This window comes from Megalopta genalis, chromosome 6, assembly GCF_051020955.1.
Source record: "Megalopta genalis isolate 19385.01 chromosome 6, iyMegGena1_principal, whole genome shotgun sequence".
Taxonomy (NCBI): Eukaryota; Metazoa; Arthropoda; class Insecta; order Hymenoptera; family Halictidae; genus Megalopta; species Megalopta genalis.
Genome location: NC_135018.1, coordinates 10,509,893 through 10,534,317, shown reverse-complemented (window position 1 = coordinate 10,534,317; position 24,425 = coordinate 10,509,893). Strand labels below are relative to the sequence as shown.

The window sequence follows — 24,425 nt, the reverse complement described above, 5'->3', positions numbered from 1 at the left end:
GGTAATATCAGCTTTCATGGACGAATATCAACTTTTCTGAGATTGCAACAAGTTCCTTGAATCTAGCAACTGGCGAGTGCAAAAACTGCGTTGCTGAACTGATTTTTTCATTATGCGATGTACAAAATGCCTCGGGACTGGTAACACAATCCAGAAACGGGGGTGATTCTACGAAGACCAGTAATGAACATCATGAACAATTAGGATTCGTGTAAATCTTGTAATAATTACATCGATACGCGTGAAATAATTATCAACGTAAATCCACCTCCAATAATCCACTTATGGGTTATATGAGCCGTTTATTTTGAAAGTGGCATAAGTCACTTTGTTTTTAATAAGTCGATATATTTAAGGGTTTGCGTTTTAACACGTTTAAAAATATGGATGCCAACTTTCGAGAAGATTTACTTGTATTTGTTATCTCAGGATACTGATATTTTTCTCGGTATAAATAATTTCGTATAAACATTAAAAGAATCACCACTTTTCATTACGGTAAAGTGACTTGTGCCACTTTCAAAATAAACGGCTCATATGTAGATTCCCTGCGAGTGTGCTCATAAGTAGAAACGACAAACAATGGTCAGACTGTATGGCAAGCCCTGTCGAATAACTCGCGCAACTAGCCAAAACTAACACCAAGTTTTTTAACAGCTACAAACTCATTCTCAATTTTTCACTTAGGCTTCCGTAGTAGTATCTGTAGATCCAACCCACACATGTAGTAGTATTACCAGTCGGAGGACACCTTGTATATAGATGCAAAACCACCATGAATTAATTAATAATAACGATCTGAAGCGATTTGTCCTTCAATGAACGTAAACACGTATCTCGCACTATTTATTTTTGCCGGTAAAGTAAACGGATTTGTATGCGCGAATGGAATAAAATCAAGGAATTATTGTAGGACGTGGTGCAGTTTGGTTCACAATTGGTGGATGAAGTGGTTCTTTCTGGTGCGGAGATTGGGAATTCACGTGTGCGGTACCGGTCGGTTCTCCAGGCGTCTTATGCGACGGGGGCTCGCGAAATGATTCACGTTACCAAGCTTTTTCTAACGCCGACGATTCGCGTGGGCCAACGCGACTCAACTGAACACGTCCGTGCCGTGAGGCACACCTGAATCCCACGAGCATCGGTCGCTATACCTTCCTCTACGCCGGGATACAACGCGTGGCGTCGCTACGGCGCGCTGTGACGTATACACCGGGTGGGACGTGCGAAATGGCCACCGAGACGATAGAAACGGATAAACGCGCGATAACAGCACTCTCCCTCCTATGTGTCGCAGTTACACATTATGCCAGGCCCCCTAGTTTACGATATACATACTCTACTTTGAGAAGGTGAAGGATCGCGAAATCGTCGCTACAAAATTCACGATTCTTAAAGCTCTGTAATTTTCTGTAGAAGAATCTGTAAATATTCTTACTACGATCATTTTAAAGAATGGACTGTCTACTTTCGCGCTTACGAACTCTCATTTTTTTGAAGTCCCTTTTCTGTTATGAAATAAAGTGAGAAGCAGAATTCGTCTTTCAAAAAGTCATAAAGGGCGATCTCTCGTTTACAACGACGTCTCGGAAATTGATTTGTGATTTTATACGGGTTTTAAATACAATTAAAACGTTCGTATTAGGATAATGAATGCATCAAATTTACGGACTAAGAATGACAACATTATGAAAAAACATCATTTTATTCGCGAGAGTCTATGAAATCGTTTTCTACATATAACGGGATGGGGTTTCTTTCGGTGTTCAGTGTGATAACAATATTTAATTTTAATATCGCCCAGACTACGATTTTTAAATAGTTCATTCATTTAAATGAATTTAGAATGAAAATCTGTTCAGTCTTACGGAGAAATTCGGACACTGTATTATCTATGTTAAGGAATAGCACCTTCCATTGAGATTTATTCAAAAGAAACCGGCTATTGTGTTATTTTAAGATTTCTAAGGAACCGTTCGACATGTAGATTTATATAGCACAAATAAATCTGCTCTTTGCACAATGGGTGATGTAGTGTCTATACATATAGATATAGACGTGTCATTAAGCTATTTTCAATCCGATATATTTCATTATGCAACTTGGCACTTCTTCAATTCTCTGCCTAGGACACAATGATCGAATACATGTATTCTATGATACGGCGCAGTTATTATTCGATTATTCTTTTTATTAAACATTCAATGTGTCAACGCTATAACGAAAATTTCGTATGTTTTGGTTTCGTAAGACAATGTCAAATATTTGTATAACAATAGGCTATGATTCTATGGATTTCTGTCACTTTGGTATATATTTTTTCGTGTAAAATAATGCATTTTAGAGAAATGTCCATTCTCACTAAAGTCATCGATAAGCGCGCTTTAATCCGAAGCTGTTTTTTCTAAAAATAGTTTCAGACTGATAATAGGTTGTTGCAATTTAAGCGTTTTACTTAAACGACTTTCACGATTACTGACATAGCTGTGAACCACTCGAGTAATTGCTGTATGTAGTTTCAATTAAAACTGGCGTCGCGTGAAAACAAAAGAGTGTCTGTCCATTCTCTAGCGAGACGAAAAAAGTCAGGTCACCGTGTATAAGCGTCGCATGTTGTCGAACCACAGGCCGAAACAGAGAACGTCGTTACACTATTATTTCCATGCTGTTTCGCTTCGTCTCACCTGCTCGTTCACCTGTTCCCCCCCGTCCACTATGGGACCAAATTCAACATGGCCGCCATAATTAATTACACTATGTATCAGGTGTACCAAGGAATCCGCTATTTTCTCTTCAGATGATAGAGACGCGCAGTGACCGAGACCGAAATATGTGATTCATGACTGGATGGTTTGGAAAATCAACTCATAATTGGCTTAAGAAGTATTATGGTTTCGAATTTTCGAGCAATAAATTTGTGTGCAGTTTTTCGTAAAGTATATGTATTCCAGAACATGTATGCAAGAGGTTAGTTCGAATTCGTGAGAATAATATTATAATTGTTTGAAAAAAGTCACTTTTATTGAATGAATCAAAATTGGTATATATATATATATATATATATATATATATATATATATATATATATATTTATAACATCCGTCGTTTTTTTCTTATCTTCTTAATATACTAAAAACGAACAAATATTTTAAAAATCAATAACTTCAATTTAAAAGTCTGTCATTTCGTAAATAATCAAGATTATTACGTTATTTTGTTTAAGCAGAATATAACACACGTGTTTTTAATTGTTTCGATTTAAACAAAATTCATGATGTCTTTCAAATACTTACAAATGAATGCGTAAATACATAGTTCTTTGCAAAAGAATTCCTAAAAATTGTTTAAAAAGTAAAATTCAAAATCAGAATGTCCCCTTAAGCATCTAATTGAGATGTTCAACTAATTAATAATAGTAACTACACGATTGATTTAACAAATAAGATGAAAACAAAGGGATAGTACCTCACGATTTATGAAACATCAAATAACTTTTTCTAATGCCGCTAAGAAATGATAAATGTCTATAAATAAATATTTGAACCTTGTTGTAGAAACATTCTTTATCATTTTGAACACAACAATAAGGATGCCTTATAACTGACTTCCCATGAAACATATGTAAATGTAACTAACGTACATCTTTCGGACATTATTAATTTAATAATTATTAATTTCGGTGCTGCATGTTTTCTCACCTACGAATCTGCCGCGACTGAATCACTTCACTTTGCAGTCCACAGAAAATAAAGAACAACAATAAACGCGGCGTAGAAAAGTAGGAAATACATGGACACAACCATCGTGGTAAACAGTTCGCATATTCTTCTCACGTCCATATTTGTTGGATAGGATAAAGATATCTATATCAGAAATACGACCTCGCTCTATTCTGAAACAATAGTCGATTAACCCTTTCGTCGATAACCGGGTGTGTGGGCACCCGCTTTCCATTAGCTTTTGACATTTTCGTTATCATTATCTTTAAAAATCACAAAACCTTTCTGTGTGTTCACCTCTGCATAATTTTACAATTGTGGCATGGAAATATCATCAAAAATGTTGAATTTGAAAATCCCAAAATTTCACCTTTGAGGAATACAGTAATTTCTCTTTAATTCGCGCTCAGATTATGCACAAAAATGGACAATTTAGGAAGAGGAGATACGATTATATGAGCTTTGCGTCTCGTTTTTATAGTCGTTGACATGTAAATTTAATCGGTAACTATAAAAACGAGCCATGAGGCTCGAATAATTATATCGCTTCTTCCCAAATTATCTATTTTTGTGCGCAATCTGAGCGCTGATTAGGGAATCACTTTCGCTATTAGGGGATTAATGAAATAAGGATTAATAAAATTTCGCTATGACTGTCTTAACAGTCCCCATGTAAACTTAATAAAGAAAGAAAGCTTAGAGGCGCGCTGTGGACTCATATTTGCAAGAGAAAAATTCAGAAAGATGTTGCATCGTCCGTGCACTCATAAGTAAAAATACAAACAAAAATACTTCGTTTGATTTTCGGAAGAGACGATGGTAACGAACATGTTCATAGAACGTATGAATTTGTAAATGTTGCGATTTAAAGACTGAATATTAACCAAATCGCCTAACTGAAATTTTCAATGTAAAAGCATATATTCCGAATGCAGCATGATAGTATTTTTTTCCTATAAAAAATTTCCGCAAGAAATCGTTTACACACAGCTGTATTTAAAAATTGCTCGAAGAGCCTAAAATCCCGCAAACCCGTTTACGCGAGGCCGAGACCGGCTGTCAAAGTGTACAAGTCTGGTTTCGCGTTTATTCTGCGTTGATGAACGTCATTTGTTTCCGGATTGACCTATTTATGCTGATTAGCTGTTTCCGACACGTGCAACGTGAAACTTTTTTATACTACACTTCTTATCGACGATTTCGTGTTTGAACACCGATACTGTAGCAATATCATAGAGCATGCTGTGCTCGCGGTGCCGATAATACTGTTCTGTTGTTCGCGGGTTTCACGGGGAACACTAACTGGTTTCATGCGAACCAACATCGCATGGGTTTCAGTAATCGATAAGTTTTATCGCTCTCGAGCGCCATGTGTCTCTGTTAGTTTTTATACTGCTGCACATCTTAGCAAGCACACTTAACAAAACACATCACTCGTATGTCAGACGTTCAATTTTCGAACAGAGATTAATTAACCATCAACCATTCCTCACCTTCCCAACGTCATTTCTTCCTCGGTCTTAGATTGATGCGATGATAAAAGATCAACACGATGCAACATTAAAGAAACTGGTTTGTTAATTTTTTCGTTGGAGATAAAGTAAAATGAAAACTTGCGAATACATTTCGAGAAGCAAAAAAGAAAATCGACCGATAGAACTAGAAAATTCGATAAAACGCGCCGTGAAGCATCGCAAAAGTATGCTACAACAAAAGAAATATCGTTAAAGTAACAGATAGCATAAAAACGTTTCCCAAGCTTCTCTGTGGTCTGTGGGAACATCGGAGAAATCTTCTCCGAAGATTCTCAAGTGGCGTGAAATTTGTGGCCCTTGTTCTGGGTGCTGAATAGTCTCGGTGCAAGGAAACTCGGTTCTCTTTATCTATGTATATTTTCATCTGTTCTCGGATTAATTTAGACTTCATATTTCTCAACTGTTGTTGTCTCAACTCCATGTTCATGTACAAAGAAATGAATAACTTTCTCTCACATACGTACAAACAATTGTTTATATTTCGTTTAATACCAATCGACTCAGCTGATTTTCCTACCCTACGCGCACAGATGAATTTCTTTTCACTTTTTCATTGTTTTTCCTTTTATTTTTGCTTGTTCTTAATTCAAACGTTATTTCAATGAAAAGAAAATCGGTATCGTTGCTTTCTTTAATCCTATCTGCGGATATGAGAAAAATCTGCTTAACTTTGAGACGCAATTAAACTTAGTTTCAAACAATTAAATTTGAAAATAAATATATGATAAATACCCAAAAGAACGGAAGTTTCATAACAAATGATTCGCTGGCTACAAGCTTCTTAATGATTACAATGTTGTAAATATGTTCTATTTGAGAGATCTGATAAAGCATTCCAAATTAACTTTGCAAAATTAAATTCCTCGAGAGCAAAGGCTGATAGAAAAAGTCAGTTTTCACTGTTAAAATACAGGGAAAATGTAAAATGTTTGCAACGAAGCCATTTAGAGGAGTTGGTTGTCGAATGAACAAGAATATACTTACCAAGTGTGACATTTAAACAAAGACAAAAAGTTTGATTTATAGATCAAGAGAGAGGAAACTATGAATTCATTAGCATGCTCGATAGTATGTTGCATGCTATTTCGACGCGCTAGCTAGCCAATGTAACTATAAATTAGCATAAACATCCGCAGTTTAATGTCTAGTGTGGATAATCGAACGTGATGCGAAACACATAGACGTATGAGTCATTGCACTTGCATGCAAGAGGACTTGCTGTACGCGCACTAATGAAGACAACGTGAGCGTAAACCTATACTGACGTACCTTGAGCATCAAATTGCCTTCTTCTACGTAACATGCTCCTTCCCTGAGAAGAGACAAGACCTGTTCTTCCATGATTGTCATTGTGCGGCTCGTCCTCACCCGCACTTGTTGCACTATCACGTTGCACTATTTCGTCGCTTCCGATTGTCGACGACACGACACCACTTCCGATACCGCCGAAGAACTTCACTTTTCTCTCCAGGTCCAAGTAGCCGTGAAAACCCGTCTCGCTTAATCTAATTAAGAAAAATAAATAAAAATATGTAAAACTAAATAAAAAATATAGTTAGAACTTTCTCTTGAAAATATCCTAATGCTTCGGTTACTTCAACAATGGCTGCTTAAGCTTGACTGACATCGTGTTGTCAAATTAGAAAATCAGATAATATTATTACGCTAGTTATTTCATTTTAAGCCTTAGACGATTTATTATGAAATATGCACATTTATTATATTGATTTCTTATACTGATTTAGCGTAACAAGGAATATTAAATATTCCATGCAGAGTCACCTAACATTTCATTATTTTGTCCATTTTAATCATATGACAAAATGCCTAAGGGAAGAATAGTTTGCTTCAGAGACATATCATAAATAAATTACCAGAACAAGATAAATTTTCCTCTAATGTCGTACGTGAATATTTTTCTTACACTTGAATAATGTGATAAATTATTATGAATGGATTACCATACATTTTCTCGATGAACCGTGCGCATTCCTTTCTGAAATTGAATTGACAAACGGAGTAAAATGAAACTTCGAGGAATTAGTCCATCCTTATCTAAGCTTCTAAAACAAAAACTTGACCCTGACCTAATCGAAATGGGATTTTTAGTGGTCGGTAGTGGTCGGTGTATCGTCGGGTCATGCAGGACAATAAAATTCTATAACTGTAAGAACTATCGATACCTAAGCATGGAATTCACGGGATATTAGAAAAACCATTTGTAGATGCTACAGGAAAATTTCAAGTTGATTCATGTTTTCCTTTACGATTACTTTTTAGTCTGAATTTTGAAACTAAACGTAGACACATTTTGAGAATAACACATTACGCATGGTCAAATTTGTACATTTCTTTTTTACAAAAAAAGAATGTTCTTCAGCCTAATAATTGCCTCTCTGAAGCAAACATTTGGTCTTTAGATATTCTTTGCATCGTTAAATGCAACGAAGATATCTTAGGTTTAAGCGTTAGATGACAGTCTGCACAAATCGAACGGCTGGATTTTTTAAGCCAATTTCGAAAGTGTATTTTAGGATTGATATACTGTATCTAAAATATTTAAATAGAAATTCGTTTCTCCTTTTGTTAACCTTAATTGGTCAAGTAGAATGTAACAGTATCAACTTCATCTTAAGTTTTTTACTATAACATCTTATACTTCACGCCTTCAATTTTGATCACGAATGCGTAAAGTCACAGTCTAGCTGCGATGTGACTTTGGGTACTATTTAGCCAATCCGCACCTTACGCTCTCGCTACCGCTGCTCTCGTATCTAGCACTGCTGTTCGATTCTCTTCTTGTCCTTGTAATCGTATCACGTATCCTTTGCGAGGCGAAGCTGGAGTCACCTGCTTTCCTGGGAAGAGCTGGAGTTGGTTCGCTCTCGCTCTCTCGTGGACTATACCTCGACGATCGTGTGCTTAATGGACTCGCCTCGGGCGAGAGGTGCTGCAAGAAATATATCTATGTTTACATGATGGACGAGCAAATGTTATAAATGTATAACAACAAGCAAATGTATAACACAGACAGATACAAAATAACTAGGCAAAATAAAGTTGATCTATCGAATCTGAAGCGAAGAAAAACTGATACCTTTTATCAGCTATATAATACTTACACTGGAACATCGTTTATTCGTAGTTTCGTCCGTGTCGTCGGGATTGGAAAATTCCTCCTTGGAAAATTTTCGCCGCATCTGTATCACACGAATGACCATGATAGGAAGAATTTCATCTTTCTCTATAAAGACGTGCTTTGTATTCTTATATGATTAGTTAATTATAAAGTATCAATTAGAGATATAGAAATTTGAAATGGTCTTATCGTATGTATTGCAGAATGAATATTGAGAGTTGAATTTTTATTCAGCATTGCAGCTGAATTATATATATATATTATTATATATTAGAAAAATTCAAAATGCACTATGTGAGAGTATTACTTCATTACTTCCATGCATCATATGTTCGTTAAGTATATTATAGTGTTATTAAGTATATTAAGTGTCTTACATAACAAAAGTAATGACTACAAACGCATAACTATACACACTCCGTTAATTGCAAAACTATAATGCCTGAATAATAATATTGCCTTTGGAAGACTTCATAACACATGCGGCTTAGCATGGCCTCGATGAGTAATCTCTTACTCAACAAGTTCCGAATGCTTTGCTGGTACTATTCTTTCACAAAATATTAAATTCTCTGACAATCCCATCAAATACATTTGAATATAAATCTATATACATCAACAGAAATAATATAACATAGCAATTGATTCTTGAATCCTTATTCAATTAATAAACCTTTCAGATTCAAAGATAATAATCGATACTAACCATTTGGAAATCTTCAGACTTCTTCCCCTGACCAAGATCCGCAGCAATTTTCTTCTCATTCTCCCTTAAATCAATGCAATCGGCTTCAACGTGATCAAACTCGGAATCATCGGTTTCCTTGGTAGACTCGATGTCTTTATACCCTTCTTCATCTTGATATTCTTGATCTATCTGATCCTCTTGCTCCGTCGCAATCTTCTTCGCCTTGTCACTCTTCTTAACACCTTGCTTGAACAGCTTCTCTTCAGCAGCAACGACGTCGAGCATGATCTTTTCCTTGGTATCCGGTTCGGGTTTCACTCTGTCATTCTCTCTTGCATTTACGCATTCCTCCTCGTTCCGCGACCACTTCTCGTCAAACGTCTCCCTGTCTTCTCTAGCCAGCACCACTTTAGTCCTGGCCTGTTCTTGCACCGTCGACTTTGGTCTCGAAGAGACACCCACGCGCTCCTCCTCTTTGCCATCTTGCTTTCCTTTTGCAGCGACGCCCGTGGCGTTTCCATTGGAATTCCCCCCGCTGTTCCTGCCCACGTCCTCGCGGCTGTTGTCCCGTCGGAACAGTCTAATACCGTGTTTACAGTCCTCCTTGTTCCCCGATTGAAACGGGCTGCCTCTCACCTCCTCCTTCGAGTTCTTGCGGCTTAACTTCCCTCCGAACCTTATATCGTCCTTGCTGTCGTGACGCTTCAGCTTATCGTCCTTATTGCGGGGTGATAACAATTTAGGGATCAGGCTGGGCACGCTGATGTCCTCGCGGCTCCGCCGTAGATCGTCTGTGCTACTCCTGTATCTGTAACGAATTATCGGCTCACTTTAGCTGGAAGTATTCATGTTTCAAACATGAAGCGTGGGGTCAGAACCATTTACGTTTCCCTAACTCGATTACAATCAGGTAAGGGTAGATATGAATCATGTAGTGCGCCAATATAAACGCTGTGATTCACAGGGAGCAAAATTAATCAGTGGCGAAGTTGCAGCTACACCTGAGTGTAAAAGTTAAAAATATGGGTGAACGTTTTCTTTTTCCTTGAGTATTTTAATAGCATGTATTGAAATTAGAAAGTGTAATTTAATAAGAACTCGTACTGTATATTGACAAAAATTAGTAATATTTACTTTATTCTTGTCGAACAAGATATTCATGTTGCTGACAGAAATTTCCTTCACATTTTGATTTTTATAAAATAATTTATGTAAGTGAAGATTTGCATACAAACACGCAGTGCATTAAGACAAGTACATAGCGTAAATCGTTGTTAGATACGTAACAGTAACATATGCCTACTCCGTTATCAGTAGCACGCATGCTTCAAGAATTTTATTGCTTCTCTTCATAGGAACGCTAAATCTAAGTAATTATTTCGTAGATCTCTTACAATCTTAACTGCATTTATTTTGCAGTTAAGCACAAACCTATATCGCTTTCTGGAATTGTTTTCATTCGATGTTCTCTAACTGTATCGTATATTGTTTGAGAAATGATCTTAAACAAATAATTAAATAAAATTAAAAAATTATTTAGTGACCGCATTTCTAATTTCTATATCTAATCATTTTATGCACATAAAATTCTCCAGATGACCAGAAAAATTGATTGAACAATTTCTTGCGTTGAAACTAATAAACAATCTGAGGAGAAAGGAGTGATGTAAGCAAGGAAAGGTACCTTTGTGGTATAAGGGAACGTTTCGTCGACTCTTGTGGGCTCCTAATGTCTTCGAACTCCTTCGAACTTCTCCGGAATATAGGAATACTGGATTTTCTCTCGCTATGCTTCGACTGACCGAACTTTATATCCGGTGAGATGAACTTCGACAAGATCCTCGGCGGCTTTATCAACGAAAGTTTCGGCGTGCTATGCTCCAGATTATTTCCGGACTCCTCCTTCTCATCAGCCTTCGTTTTACTGCCGGTCGTTGCGACAAATCGGTCGAACTTCTTCGGTTTTATGGCATCGACGGATGGCACTTCTCCCTCCTGAATGCACGGCGATTTTTCTGCACATCGTGTGCTCGTTCGTTCGTTCGTGTCGATTCGCAGCGCGGAATTCTCCGATGCAATTACTACGTCCTTTGCGGAACCATAACAGTCCACCTGCTTGTTCGCCTCCTCCTGGTACGAGCTCAGCAATTCGCCGATCACAGGTTTCACGATTTCGTTCTCGTCGATGATATTCCGATACTCCTGGCGACGAGATGGCAAGCTCCGGTAGATTCGCAGCTCTGACGATTTTCTTCCCGCGGACCAGCGTGTGGGTGGACCTGCATACCAAACAGAACTTTTATCTCACCCTTGCCGTAAAAGGACCTTCAAGGAAGGTTCCGGTCTAGGAGGCTGGAACCTTATTATTGGAAACTGTTATACTCATTTCACCATAAAATCAACTATTTCAGAATTTTCGGTACTTGTTAACAGATTCTTTCAAAGTCTAAAAATCAAATAATTTTTAATTATGGTAAAATAACGTAAGTTCCAGTGAGTTTAGACTCTTCGGTTTTAAAACTAAATGGAGAAATGGAAGTCACAAAATATTCTTGTTCCTTACCACTTTTTCAGAATTCTACCAATTAGTAAGTTTTGATCAAATCTAAGGTACACTTTGCATCATTTATAGCAGTTCCAAGATATGGCAGTTCGTAAATTTATATTTACAAATAATTATTCCAATCTTACTATTAATAGTCCAAGCACGTCGAATGCTGTGCTTCAATAATTCGACAGGGGACGCCGAAGTTTTTCCGTTTATGGACCCTTTGCACACCGCAGTTTCGTACGTCCAATTTCCTGTAGTGGCATTCAGTTCCCTGAAAACAGGAACATTGCAAAATTAGTGTTATTATATTCGGTTCGCCAAAGCCTTCTATGCATGGCTCGTGGTGGATTAGGCACGGAGCTGGGACCTGGATCGTGGGGCGGATCTCGACTCTCGAGATCACGAGTTCAAGTCCCGCTTGTGCCTGGGTTCCTCTTTGTATCTAGGACTCTATGTATACTCAACGTATTCTACTAAACTCATATTCTCACAGTAACGTTTCGCAACATATAAATAAAAATATAAATAATTCAAATTTCTTTCGTATTGTCTAGAAGATAAGACAGAAAAAGATAATCCTAATCATCGTCTGTCACATACGAAATTATAAATTGTAAAAAAATCTAAATTACATTACGAAATATGTATTTCTTATGATTTTATATTTCAGCTTCCGAAAACATGAAAAGAACTTTCCATTATCTCTGGATCAGGTTGATTGTTCAACGCAAAACCTTCTACAGGATAAGGTCAGAGAGAGAGAGAGAGAGAGAGAGAGAGAGAGAGAGAGAGAGAACATATAGGAATTAGAATCAAACGTATAAAACTTCTACGAACGTGTTCATTCAATTCTATTTACAGCGTCATTCGTCACTATAATTTCTGCGGAAATAGCCCAAGTTGGTTAGAATAAGCATATCTGCAGCTATAAGCAAAAATGTCGCATGTCGCAATTGAAAACAAAATTTAATTTTACGCATTATTATAGCTCAGCAAAATAATTCAATTTAGAACGCTGATAATTCTAATTAGTGATAAGAAAACATGTGACGTGCGGCGGATTTTCTTCGCAACCACCGATATGAGCGTAACTCGAATGCAATAATCTTCCAACACTGTTCTCAGAATGCAACACGGGCTTTTCCGCATCCCCACAAGCCCGATACATAATCGCATACCAAACCGAAAAATCATAACGCCAACTACACCTCCAGAATCAACTCTGCACGCTTCCAAAAAGCTCTGTTGCGGTTCAAACACTTCACACTGAGTAGAGTCCCAATACTAATCGCAGAACGAGTATCGTGTTTTCATGGTCACAAGTACTTCACTGCAGTCACGCACTCGGAATGGTTCGCGTCCCTAAATAATCGAGCGACTACAGTTAAGATTTTGACGGCGGTAACAGGATCTCTGCACCATTGTCCTGCGAGAGTATGCTCCCGGATCGGCTGGGAGACACCTCGGATACTTTCATACGGGAAGGGAGCAGTTACTCACGCGATTCCGTAGCAAACGTTGCAGATCCATTCGACGTCTTTGTTATCGGCGAGGCTTCTGACCTCGATACGGCACTGTCTGCAAACTCTTCGGGCGCAGCGTGTACACCTCGCGCCGGTGTTGTAAAATCTTCCGAACGGTGCGCCGCATCTGGTGCATTTGCGTCCTTGGTACGATAGCTCGCCGGACGACTTTAGAAGTCCCCTCCTCCGCAGGAATTGCAGATCGGCCTTCAGTCTTCTGCAATATGCACGATTTCTACTTATTGTTAGAGTATTAGGCAAACGGCCAATACGAATAGTCAAGAACATACATCAACATTTCAATGAAAAAGTCAACAATAAGCGTTATTTTTTTACTTAGAAGTTGTACATTTTTTAGACAAACTTTAGACTAACAATCTACTTATTGTTAGAGCATTGGGCAAAAGACCAACACGAATAGTCAAGAACATACATCAACATTTCAATGAAAAAATCAACAATAAGCGTTATTTTTTTACTTAGAAGTTGTACCTTTTTTAGACAAACTGAGATATTCGAAGTTAGTCGATGGAATTCGATTTCTTAGTGGAAGATAGATTTTGATATTTGAATTGTGTGTGGATCTTCTAGCTGTCGGTAGCTAAACGGTCAATATACGAACGGCCCAATGAATGAAGATTTCCTGTATTATATGAAAAATTAACGTTAATCGCAGCCATTTTACACTAAACTTTATACATCGGTTCTATCATACACATACAAATATCTTGCAGATGTTATCTTGTAAAAGTTTATCGATTTCATTTATGTGCTCATTCATTGGTGGTTTGACGCGTTTTTTCATTAATCTTACATTTTACACATTTAAAAATGCTATAACTATCAAACAATGCCATATAATTACTTACGATAATATGATTCAGGGGATTAAATAACGATCATTTTGACAAGCGCGTAGCTTAAGCGTTCATTCACTGTGGACAGATCACCTAAGTAACCTTTAATTTGTATTGTAATATTTTTTTGAACTATCGTGAATATATATATAAGATGATATAATTTAATATGATCTCGTTAGTACGGAAACATGTAAAATTGTTAAAGTGAAAAATTGTTCCGTTGAAGCAGAAACGTGCAAATGAGGGCCAACCAAAATTGCGTACGTTTACTTGTGATAATAATAAAATTTAAAATTAATTTAAAATTAATAATACGCAATAGGTGTATGTATACTATAACTAATAGCGAATGCTTGCTCAATAAAATCGTGAAAAAAGCAACGCGCCATAAAGGTAAATAAACATGTGAACGAAAACATAAAATGCATGGCCAACGAATTGCGAACTTGACTTGCAATTTTGCACAATCTGCAACAAAATCCCTGACGTTTGTAAATTTCCAAAACGATCGGCGAAGTTCAAAAGCTAACGACACAACTGTGTGTACATGCAAATTGCCTTCCGAGCAATGTAACGATGCTACACAAAGTAGAGTGCTGTCAAAATCGTGCAAATAATGCAAGAATACTACAGTGACTAATGAAAGTATTCGGACAGCAGCATGCATTCAATTTCCGCATAAATATCACGGAGCAGTGCCATTTCCTTGAAAAACTTGCATACGTATTGGTACACGTTGGACAAATAATGCGCTCAAGTTTTCTGAGAAATTGAAGGCAATAAATAGAAGCCGTAACAACAACGTATTCATTTCGTACAACAAACGTACTTGATTATTGCATTATAAAGATCGTAATTTATCATCTGTTCTGGCGCAAGGAATATGAACTTAAATGAATGTGAACTTCAGAGAGCGCGTTTTTCGTTATTAAGTATTTATTTACATCTGCCCAGATAATATGATCGTTTTGTAAATATTAGTCTTCGCTGAATCTTTTTAATGATGCAACATTGCCGAAACAAGTTTTAATAATATCGTGAGCAATTAAACCGCAGTCCCGCATTTTTCGGAACAATTTTCGAAGTATAGATATCGCAGTAGATGATGCACGTTTTAAGTGCTTCTTAATGCATCCATTTGAAATCAATGCATCGGTGCATGACACGTGCGTTACAATAACAGTAAAAGCGATGACAACGCTTGAGTAATTCAGCACAAGAAGCCGAACGAATATCGTATGGGAAGGAGACAGTCCCCATCTTCAAAGTAACGCTGTAATTCGGGCTTCTTGAAACGCGGAACAATGCGTTTTCTCATCATTAAAATAATTAATCGTTGCACTCCCCGTAAGTGCTGAGCAAGAATCTCGTCTGGTATCATTCAATAGATTTCTGTCCTGGCTTGTGCTCCACGAAACATGAAATCATCATGCACTATCATTTCACATAAAATATCATTCCGCGGGTTCAAGTAATTGTACATTTGATACAAGTCGATGAAAATCAGCTCATTACACAGGCAACTTAGCTGGCGAACACAACGGAGTGAAATTTCTCCTTGAATTACCTACTTCTAACAAATAACGAAAAAACCGAACCGATCATTTTGTTCCGGTAATAATACAAGAAACCATTCGGTAATCCTTACCTGACGATGAAGTGGTATCTTTCGTTTACGTTTGCGCGGCCCTCCTTTAACTATTTAACGAGTAGTCTCGACAAGATAACGACAAGAAAATAATGAAATTGGTTAGAAAGGGAGGTTCGACAAATTTCAATGACGAAGGGTACTGTGATATCATTAGGGAGGAGGATGGAGCCTCGCAGGATGAGGATTTGGCAATAAGTGAAAGTGAAGGGCGGACAATATGGTAAAGAGAACGATGTGTAGGAGAACACCTGGGATAAAGGACGTACTATCCAAAACGAATGAGAGAGTGCTAAGAAACATCCATTTTGAAATTTTACTAACAAGAGAAATTCGTGATTGGACGAACTGTACTCTAGTGGAACCTAGTGCAAGGTTTAAAAACACTGTGCACTTGTAAAGCTTCAGACATAAATTGTCCATAATTTCTTCGTACTTCACAATTACCATAAAAATGGCATTATTATTGTGACAAATGGTCGTAGTAACGATAATTACAAAAAGCTACCTAATCGTCACAAAATCGTTAATATACATGATACTTAAACCAAAATGAACTAAAAATACCCATACTGATAAACGTAAATTAAATCAACGTTACAAATCAATTACAAAATATTAAAAACTCTAAAAAAAGAAAAACTTCCGAGTTTTCAGTGATTGCAGCCGAAAAAAGAATACGAAAATATATTATATCTGATTCAACAGATTCGAAGAAATTTTTTCGGGGGAGCTATGATCAAGTAAGTAGATTGACGATCGAATGGCATTAATTTGATGACATTAAAAAAAGATCCAATGTATCAAGTTGGAAATTAAATGGGAGAGAGTGAAGATTGCAGCTTGCTAGTTACTAGTTATACAGGAAACACCTAATTCTATGTATTAGTCACAAATTATGAAGTATCAACTATACATACAGTAAAACTTATGAAGTAGAATTCTCTCATTTTCTACTTCAATCTTTGCAATTGTGAAAAATTATTATTATTACACGAACGATGTGAAAGTTTCTCAGTGATCGATTACCGGATATTCTTAGGTAAACAATGTGTTTAAAAAATGCCATAACATCTGAAACATACATTCATACATACAGACAAATATGAATCGAAGGGTTCTGTCATTTTACGCACCAAGGCGTCCTATTCGAGATATAAATAGTTGGAAATTGATGGTTCGACTTCCGGGGCGCGCAGTTTAAACTCCAGTCAGCAGAGTGCTTACTACACAACGCACTGACTGACTACACATAGTCGAAAAATAGAGGACGATGCCCCCGAGACAGTGGGCCTTTCCCTTGAACACTCTATCACGACTTTTCAATAGCCTTTAACGAGCTGTTCTCCTTTTCTTGTAACACTACGTATTCGTATTTTTACTAATCTTATTTTACGTTGTACACAATTTGCATATACGTAAGAAATTTTATTGTAAATTGATATGAGACGAACTCTGAAGGAAGACACTTTACGATAAGAATTTCTGTAAAGTATTTGTCCACAAAAAATTTACCAATATATTGTATAAATGAATTATTATTGCTTTGATCAGGTGTGCTATCTCATGTATATTGTTTCAATTTCGTAGGTAATTTCAAATAGAATGACTGAGGCATGATATTAATAAGAGAACTGGTAAAGAGATACAAATCGTATAATTTAAATAATATTATATTTCATGTTTGCTCGATAGCCATGATAATTCTGAATACGCAAATAAAATTTTTAATATGCTGCTGAATCGTAAACGTATTCCATTGAAGAATGGAATTCTAATGTTAGCAAATTATCCGGTAATAGGTAGTTAGAATTGTGTCGCCAGATAATTAGTGGATATTAGTCTATCTTATTCGAACTTAATGATAAAGGAGACGTTTTTATCTAATCTTACAAGATCATTGTCTTTCCCTGGGAAAGTTGACCAGGGAAAGTGTCCTCGGCTCAAGTGTCCGTCCCGGCTGGAACGCCAACATTTGCAAACTATCCGCCAGTGTTGGCGATACTGACAAAGGACTTCGCAACTGAACAGTATCACCGACGTATATGTATTACTCGACCAACCCTGCTTTCTCTAGACCTCATACCAATTGCATTGTAAATGCCCTTAAATAGTTTTCTGATGCTTCTTACATCTCTGTCAAGTATTGCACTTTACTGCCATTTCTGACAAGTTGCGTTCGCGAATTTCAATTTCGTTATTTCGCTTTTAAATAGAAAAATTTTTATTAAAAAATTGCGTTATCGCATTTATTGCAATTTTTTCATTCTGCGAATTCTTTTCATTATTATGACACAATGAATGTAAACGACAAAAAAGATCGTTTGTATGGCAATTACCGAATTTTGTTTATATTTGTTGTCATTATAAATTGTTGTAAACATAAACCTGAATATGAAATCTCTGGATATGCAATTGCGATTATTTTAGCTGCTCATTAATCATAATTACCGATTACTCGGTAATCATAGCCAGTTACTAATGACCAGATTTATTAATCATTAGCCGACACTGCCGGCAAGATCATTATAGGTTCAACGGAGGCTTACTGGAAAATCATTTGTACAAAAATATTTGATTATTCATTCGAAAATATTGGATTGAAAAATACATTTAATCGTAAATCTCGAAAGTTATTCGATGTAAACGATGAATATTTTAGAAGAGAAGAGGTTTATACACTTTTTAACGTAATATAATTGGAATTATAAATAACAATGATTATGGACAATCACTAGAGAGTAAGGCTCATCTGCACACGGTCATTTTTTAACAAAATAGCTTATGAAAACTACAAATCAACTTCTTGGAAAAAACTATGGAATATCAAAGTTAATTAATAATTATTGGAATTAATAATTAAATGAGCTAGGTCAGTTTTTGATAGTGAGAATCCCTTGAACATTCTGCATATACATGTTCGCCATGGGTCTCAGAAATTGCAACAGCGATCACCGTTTTGCCGTACAGGTATGCACAGACGCCGGAAGTCCCGTTAGTCAACCTTAAGGTTTAAAATTCGTTCCTTCGAGAACCGTTTCGAACCAGACGTCGAATTATTTAAATTAATACAAATTCCAATGTTTACTGTCGTAATTGCCCGCATCGAAATTAAATCGTTTCAGCATCCGATAGAAAATCTGGAACGATTGTACCCCTCCATTTTCTTTAGTATACTATCTTTTACCATAGTTATAGTATTTTTGACTTATAATGGTTTATTCATGATGGTGTACTTCTAAATTTCACGTTACGATGTGCCGAAAAAATCTCCACATTTTAATTTTGAAAATCATTAAATGTTTCAAACTAGCAACAAATCATTTTCGTATACTAATTCACTAAAATAAAATATTTTATTAGATAATATTAGAAGATAATAAAACAATTGGGGTAACTAAAAGATGATATTTATCTTTTAAAACATTTAATTGCCACAGAACGAACAACATTACGGCCACATTATGCGACTCTATCTTTACTTTTGCGTAACGTCTATTGAACGCTTTCGTAAAGATTTACATAACTTTTTAACATATTGGTCGCTCATTGAACTCCAGTTCGTGACTATTTAACTTTTCAATCGCGTGAAAGTTTCTTGTCACTTTATGCGTACGAGCCTTGTTAATTCCGTCTAACAATTTTCACGTCAAGTCGAGTGCTTTCTGATCGTTCTAAAACGATATTTCTCTGCATTAAGTAATTTCTCTCCAATTTTCCTGTATAATCGACTGCCACAATGCTGTGCAGGAAAATGAAATACGTGTTCGCAATTTTAGTTGGACGTTTAGAATTAATGAAACGTCAATTCGATTTCGGTACTTTCTGAGTGATCAAGCTCTAATCCATACTGTGTAAATCAACTGCCTACTTGTCAGCGATTTAACAACTTTTCTTGCGACAGCAATGGAATTTGATGTTTTCCTTAAAGCCGCATGTTCTTCATGAACTGTTATCTGCCTCGAATGTGTGACCTCAGCTTTCTCTTTTTCCGCGTTTGTAGATATTTCTTAAAGGATTGTGAATCATTTCAAAATTTTTATTTCCCTCTGCATTTATGAATGTATTTTTACAACCACAATAAATTCATTTACACTCGAATAAATGTCGGCCATAGAAAATATTATCTAATCTTTTTGACTGCTTAACAGTTTAGTGCCCATAAAATCAGTATTTTTTTCGTACTGTTCACCATACGATTCCATAGATTCTTTGCTCTAATACGTTGCGGTCAACCTTGGAAATTGTCATAATGGAACACAGCCAGTACTAAATGTGTAACCTAGTTCGAGCAGTTATCCTACGATTATCTACGCCTTTAGCTGGCAGAGTGAAACCAACGAACGAAATCAAATTCCTTGAACATAGGCGTCCAAGATTTTTGCGACAAAAATACGTGAAGTACAAAACAGTAAAGATACTAAGAACTTCAAAACACTGCTGTATCCAATTTACTCAAATCATGGAGATAAATGTATAAAATTCTGTTCACTTAACACCTGTTGATTGCAATTATGGAACATACTATTTTTCAGAAGCAGAGAAAAACGTGTCACATTCGCACCAGATGTAAATAGGGGTTGCCATAATTACAGCCAGACCAGTTCGTTAAAAATTTTGGAACCATTAGAATTTGTGGAAACAGAACCAGTTGCTCACGATAAACGGTACAATACTTTTGTCTACGTCTACGGTTTCCTTCGTCCACTTGTCGTTTACGGAAAAAAATATCGCCGGAGAACAATCACGTGAGTGCCAAGTACAAATATGGATAGTTCCATAAAGACAACCATTCTGACATTCGGCGTGCCTCTCGTGTGAAAGCGCCGTACCTCTCGACTTCAGCGTATTATTGCTGCGACACACAGAAAGACGAGACTCACGTTCACACGGAGGGTCACAGCTAGCCTGAGGGAGCAGTCATTGACATTGAGAGAAAAAGAGGGAGTGAGAGAAGCTCTCGCTCTCTCTAGAACGAGTCTAATATCGCGCTACCTGTATAAGGAAAGCTTTTTTGCATTTTCTATTCAACCGTGGCCATCTGCGGCACCGACCGTCGATGCGTCGAAAGCAAATCGGGCTTCCTATTGTTGAGATTTTCCGATTGACTTCGATTCCGATTGATGGCTTTGATGCCAAGAGAATCGTCTAATCACCTTCGCGCGACCACGGCATCGTATCACGTCGAGTTTTTTATACTTTGACTGCCGCAGCTTTCTGCAAATTTCCAGTCTTGTAAATTATTCTATGAGAACCACGATAAGGGAAGCTGGACCTAGCAAACGTTAACTTTCATTGTCGAAGCATTATTATATTGTGTATCGAAATGTTGAATACTAGAGAAAAGGGAAAACATGTACTAAGTTTTTGTTATGTAATTTTTGTGATGCAATTCTGGGAATTAGATGCACAGTTTGATGCGTAGATATTTTTTCTCGAAGAGTTGAACACGTTCACTGTCACGACGGTTACATCTAGGTGACAAGATTCTTCAACGACAGTATTAGTATACTCACGTAACTACATAATGATACGTTTTTAATTATTGAACCGTAGAAATAAAATGGCAGAAAAGTGTTTGTTTCACTTTATCATTGTTGAACAGATAGAAAATGTGACCTGCTGCGTATCATGTGGAAAGAAAAATTTGGTAACCTAAATGTTCGATATAGTATGTTATTTAATATTCACTACTTAATATCAAGCATTTTCTTTTTCATTTATATACAGCTTTTACATTCAGTTTTAAGATTTCAAGCAGGTCTCTGGCAAAGATCAGTCTAGAAGTGAAATTGGTGCTGCAATGTCCACTATTTTGCACATAAATTAGGACAAATCAGAATCATGAGACGAAATATCTGAAACCTCCCCTAACGCATCGAATGTGTACTGATACATTCTCCATCAAATCTCGTTTCGTCCGAGCGATTTGCGTCGACTTTCTACCCCGCTCGAGGCGATAAACCTCGACGAGCTCAAACCAGCAGAACGATTGTCGAATACTGAACTGTCTGGTGGCCAGAACCGCTCGCGAGAAACCTGTTTTCGTATTGTCCGGAACTCTTATGCCCAGTTAAAACGCGGTAAATGACTAGTTTGATATATATCCTGTGCTAAAAATAATTATATTAGCACGATGAAATCAGCTGCTTCCCGAAGAAATCAGCAAGAATTGATCGAGTACAGCCGAGTCAGGCATAAAATTTAAACAAACGACGGGAATCGTTAAACAGTTTACAAAGAAAATACATGTTGTACTCAATTAACCCTTTAACACGATCAGGAGATTAATTACAAAAAAATGTGATCACTTGTTTGCGATTGATTCCCTTTTGTTTTTGATATTCACTCGCATGTAAAGAATCTCCAAAAATTTAACAACAATTGTCAGTCTCCAATACGAAATCTGTAACTTTTCTAAATTGTTAGAGTTTTATTATGAACAACCAGAATTTTTAAGCAAAGTGTTGAAAAAAATTTATTAACATGCGTTTTAGTGATTACACAGTATCAAATTGGCTTTCAGAACTTTTTGCACGTGATTACATGGTGAAGGTGGAGTGCAGGAGAAGAATAGAAAAATGGAGCAAAAGTAGGATAATAGAACTTTTGACTATAGCTACCCTTCTCGTTGAAATAGTGGGTTAGAACTCAGTGCGATATGTTTTTCCTCAGTAAACTATCGAATGGACCATCGTTGGTTTAATCTGTTTGAAAGTTGTTTCTGATCCCCACATCCGGTTATACCCCTTTGTCATTTTTGTCATTTTTCGCTCTTCGTCGACCGGTCGACACTGTTCCCTGTCGAAACGAAAATTTTTCTACGAAACACCTTCAACCTCGTCAGCCTTTCAACACGTTTCAGGATTGCACGGTCGCATTCTTTTCGCGATAAGGCGTTCTGGCGCCATTGAGCGAATAATTCGATGTATAGATTCTATAAATATTTATAAAATATGCAATAACTGCATCTTCTATATATTTTATATAATAAATGAACTATTTGTTTATTACTAGTTTATTAAGAATTTTAACATCAAAATGACTAAATCAAAATCGTCGCAAATTACAATACATTCGAGGATGGATGCGTGAAATTTAACATCAGCGGAACTCTAGCAAAACGGTATATGCTTAGAATATGTTTAAAAATGCCAAAATTATGTTAAAAGCGTTTGGAAATATTTCCAGTAGGTACAGTGGCGTAGTTATTTTAATAACATGAGAAAAGTTGTTTTTTTTAACTTTCTTTTAATAATACTTTGTTATGTTCAAGTTTCTTAATAATTGTTCACTAAAACAAGCGAATCCAGTATGTATGCATGTATGTATGTATGTATTACATACAACGTATACACATACGTACATTGGTACGTTGGTCTTCAAAGTTAAGGATACAGTAGTTGTGTGTGTACACAACACAAAACCAAAAGCGTGTAAATACGTTCGAAGTGGAAATGAAATACACGTGAAAGAAGTGGGTGACAGCTTGTAAAGCGGTTCACAAACGTATGGGCACGATTATAGTAATTATCGAAGATTCATGAATATAACATAAAGCCAGTACTGAATGAAAGACCAGAATGGAGTGGAAGTCGAAAAAAAAAATCTTTGCGAGTATTTATACGACTATATTTGGAAAGTAAAACAGTGGACAGAGATAGAGGAACGATTATACGAAAAATACATTCTATGTTCGATTTAGTTTATCAGTTCTGCCCATGGACTATAGTGTAAGAGTAATATATATTGAGTAATCTATAAATATATATATATATATATATATATATATATATATATATATATATATATTCATAGATTACTCAATATACATTACTCTGTATATTGAGTACTACTCTCTCTCTACTACTGAGTACTACTCTACTCTCATAATATATATTTTATATATTAATATATTATAATATAATATATAAAATATATATTATGAGAGTAGAGTAGTACTCAGTAGTAGAGAGAGTAGTACTCAATATACAGAGTAATGTATATTGAGTAATCTATGAATATATATATATAATGTATAAAGAGGAATCTATAGTGGCAGAGTAATGTACAGAATGCTAATAGTAGAACCACGTTCAGAAAAACAAAATTAAATCCGCAAGACTATATCTCGTTTTCAAAAACAACTTTCTGTGCGTTATCGTGTATGAAAACGGCCAGGAAACTATGGGGCCGCCATATACGCTGATTCTTGCCGCTCGTTTTGCTTGCACACTCATACGTTTGAATGCAAGACGGAGTGCAGTTGTGCTGAAGTCGCTAAACTCTATACATATGTGCGTACCGCCGATTGTTTGGCATGAATACAATCACCTCCAGATTGATTTTTCCGTCCGTGTTCCAACTATTGCCGTTGTGAAAATGTCGAAGTTGATACGCGCAAGCAATCTTCCATATAAAAAGCCGGATTCAAAGTCATCGTTGGGAGATTCTCCAAGAAAACTGATCGAACAAATTATATGCCGCCGTGAATTCTATTTTAAACGTCTTTATCCATCGATGACTAACTCGATGTTCTAACTTCGACTCGCTTAGAAAATCGAAGCGACTTCATTTAGTACTTCATAAATAATGCAAAAGATTTTTGAACGAATTGTTCAACAGCGACAACGGCTCCATTCGTAAACCAATAGGTTGCGTAATGCGATCTAACAGCCTCATACAAGATCATTATAGCCAGAAAAATCGGTCCGATGTTCATTTAAAAAGCTTACTCATAAGCTTCCGGTAATAAAAAGCGA

At 36.5% G+C, this 24,425-nt stretch overlaps 1 protein-coding gene across 2 annotated transcripts in view; it reads right to left on the bottom strand.

Moving 5' to 3' along the window:
* LOC117227629 (uncharacterized) overlaps window positions 1-24,425 on the bottom strand; it is a 54,900-nt gene that overhangs the window by 29,474 nt on the left and 1,001 nt on the right. For both annotated transcript variants that reach the window (XM_076523321.1, XM_076523322.1), the window contains exons 2-8: window positions 13,133-13,372; window positions 11,773-11,903; window positions 10,766-11,360; window positions 9,100-9,889; window positions 8,377-8,454; window positions 7,999-8,204; window positions 6,524-6,759 (exon numbers count right to left, since the gene is read on the bottom strand). In XM_076523321.1, coding sequence (XP_076379436.1) covers window positions 6,524-6,759; window positions 7,999-8,204; window positions 8,377-8,454; window positions 9,100-9,889; window positions 10,766-11,360; window positions 11,773-11,903; window positions 13,133-13,372 — 2,276 coding nt within the window. The remainder of the gene's footprint in view (window positions 1-6,523; window positions 6,760-7,998; window positions 8,205-8,376; window positions 8,455-9,099; window positions 9,890-10,765; window positions 11,361-11,772; window positions 11,904-13,132; window positions 13,373-24,425) is intronic.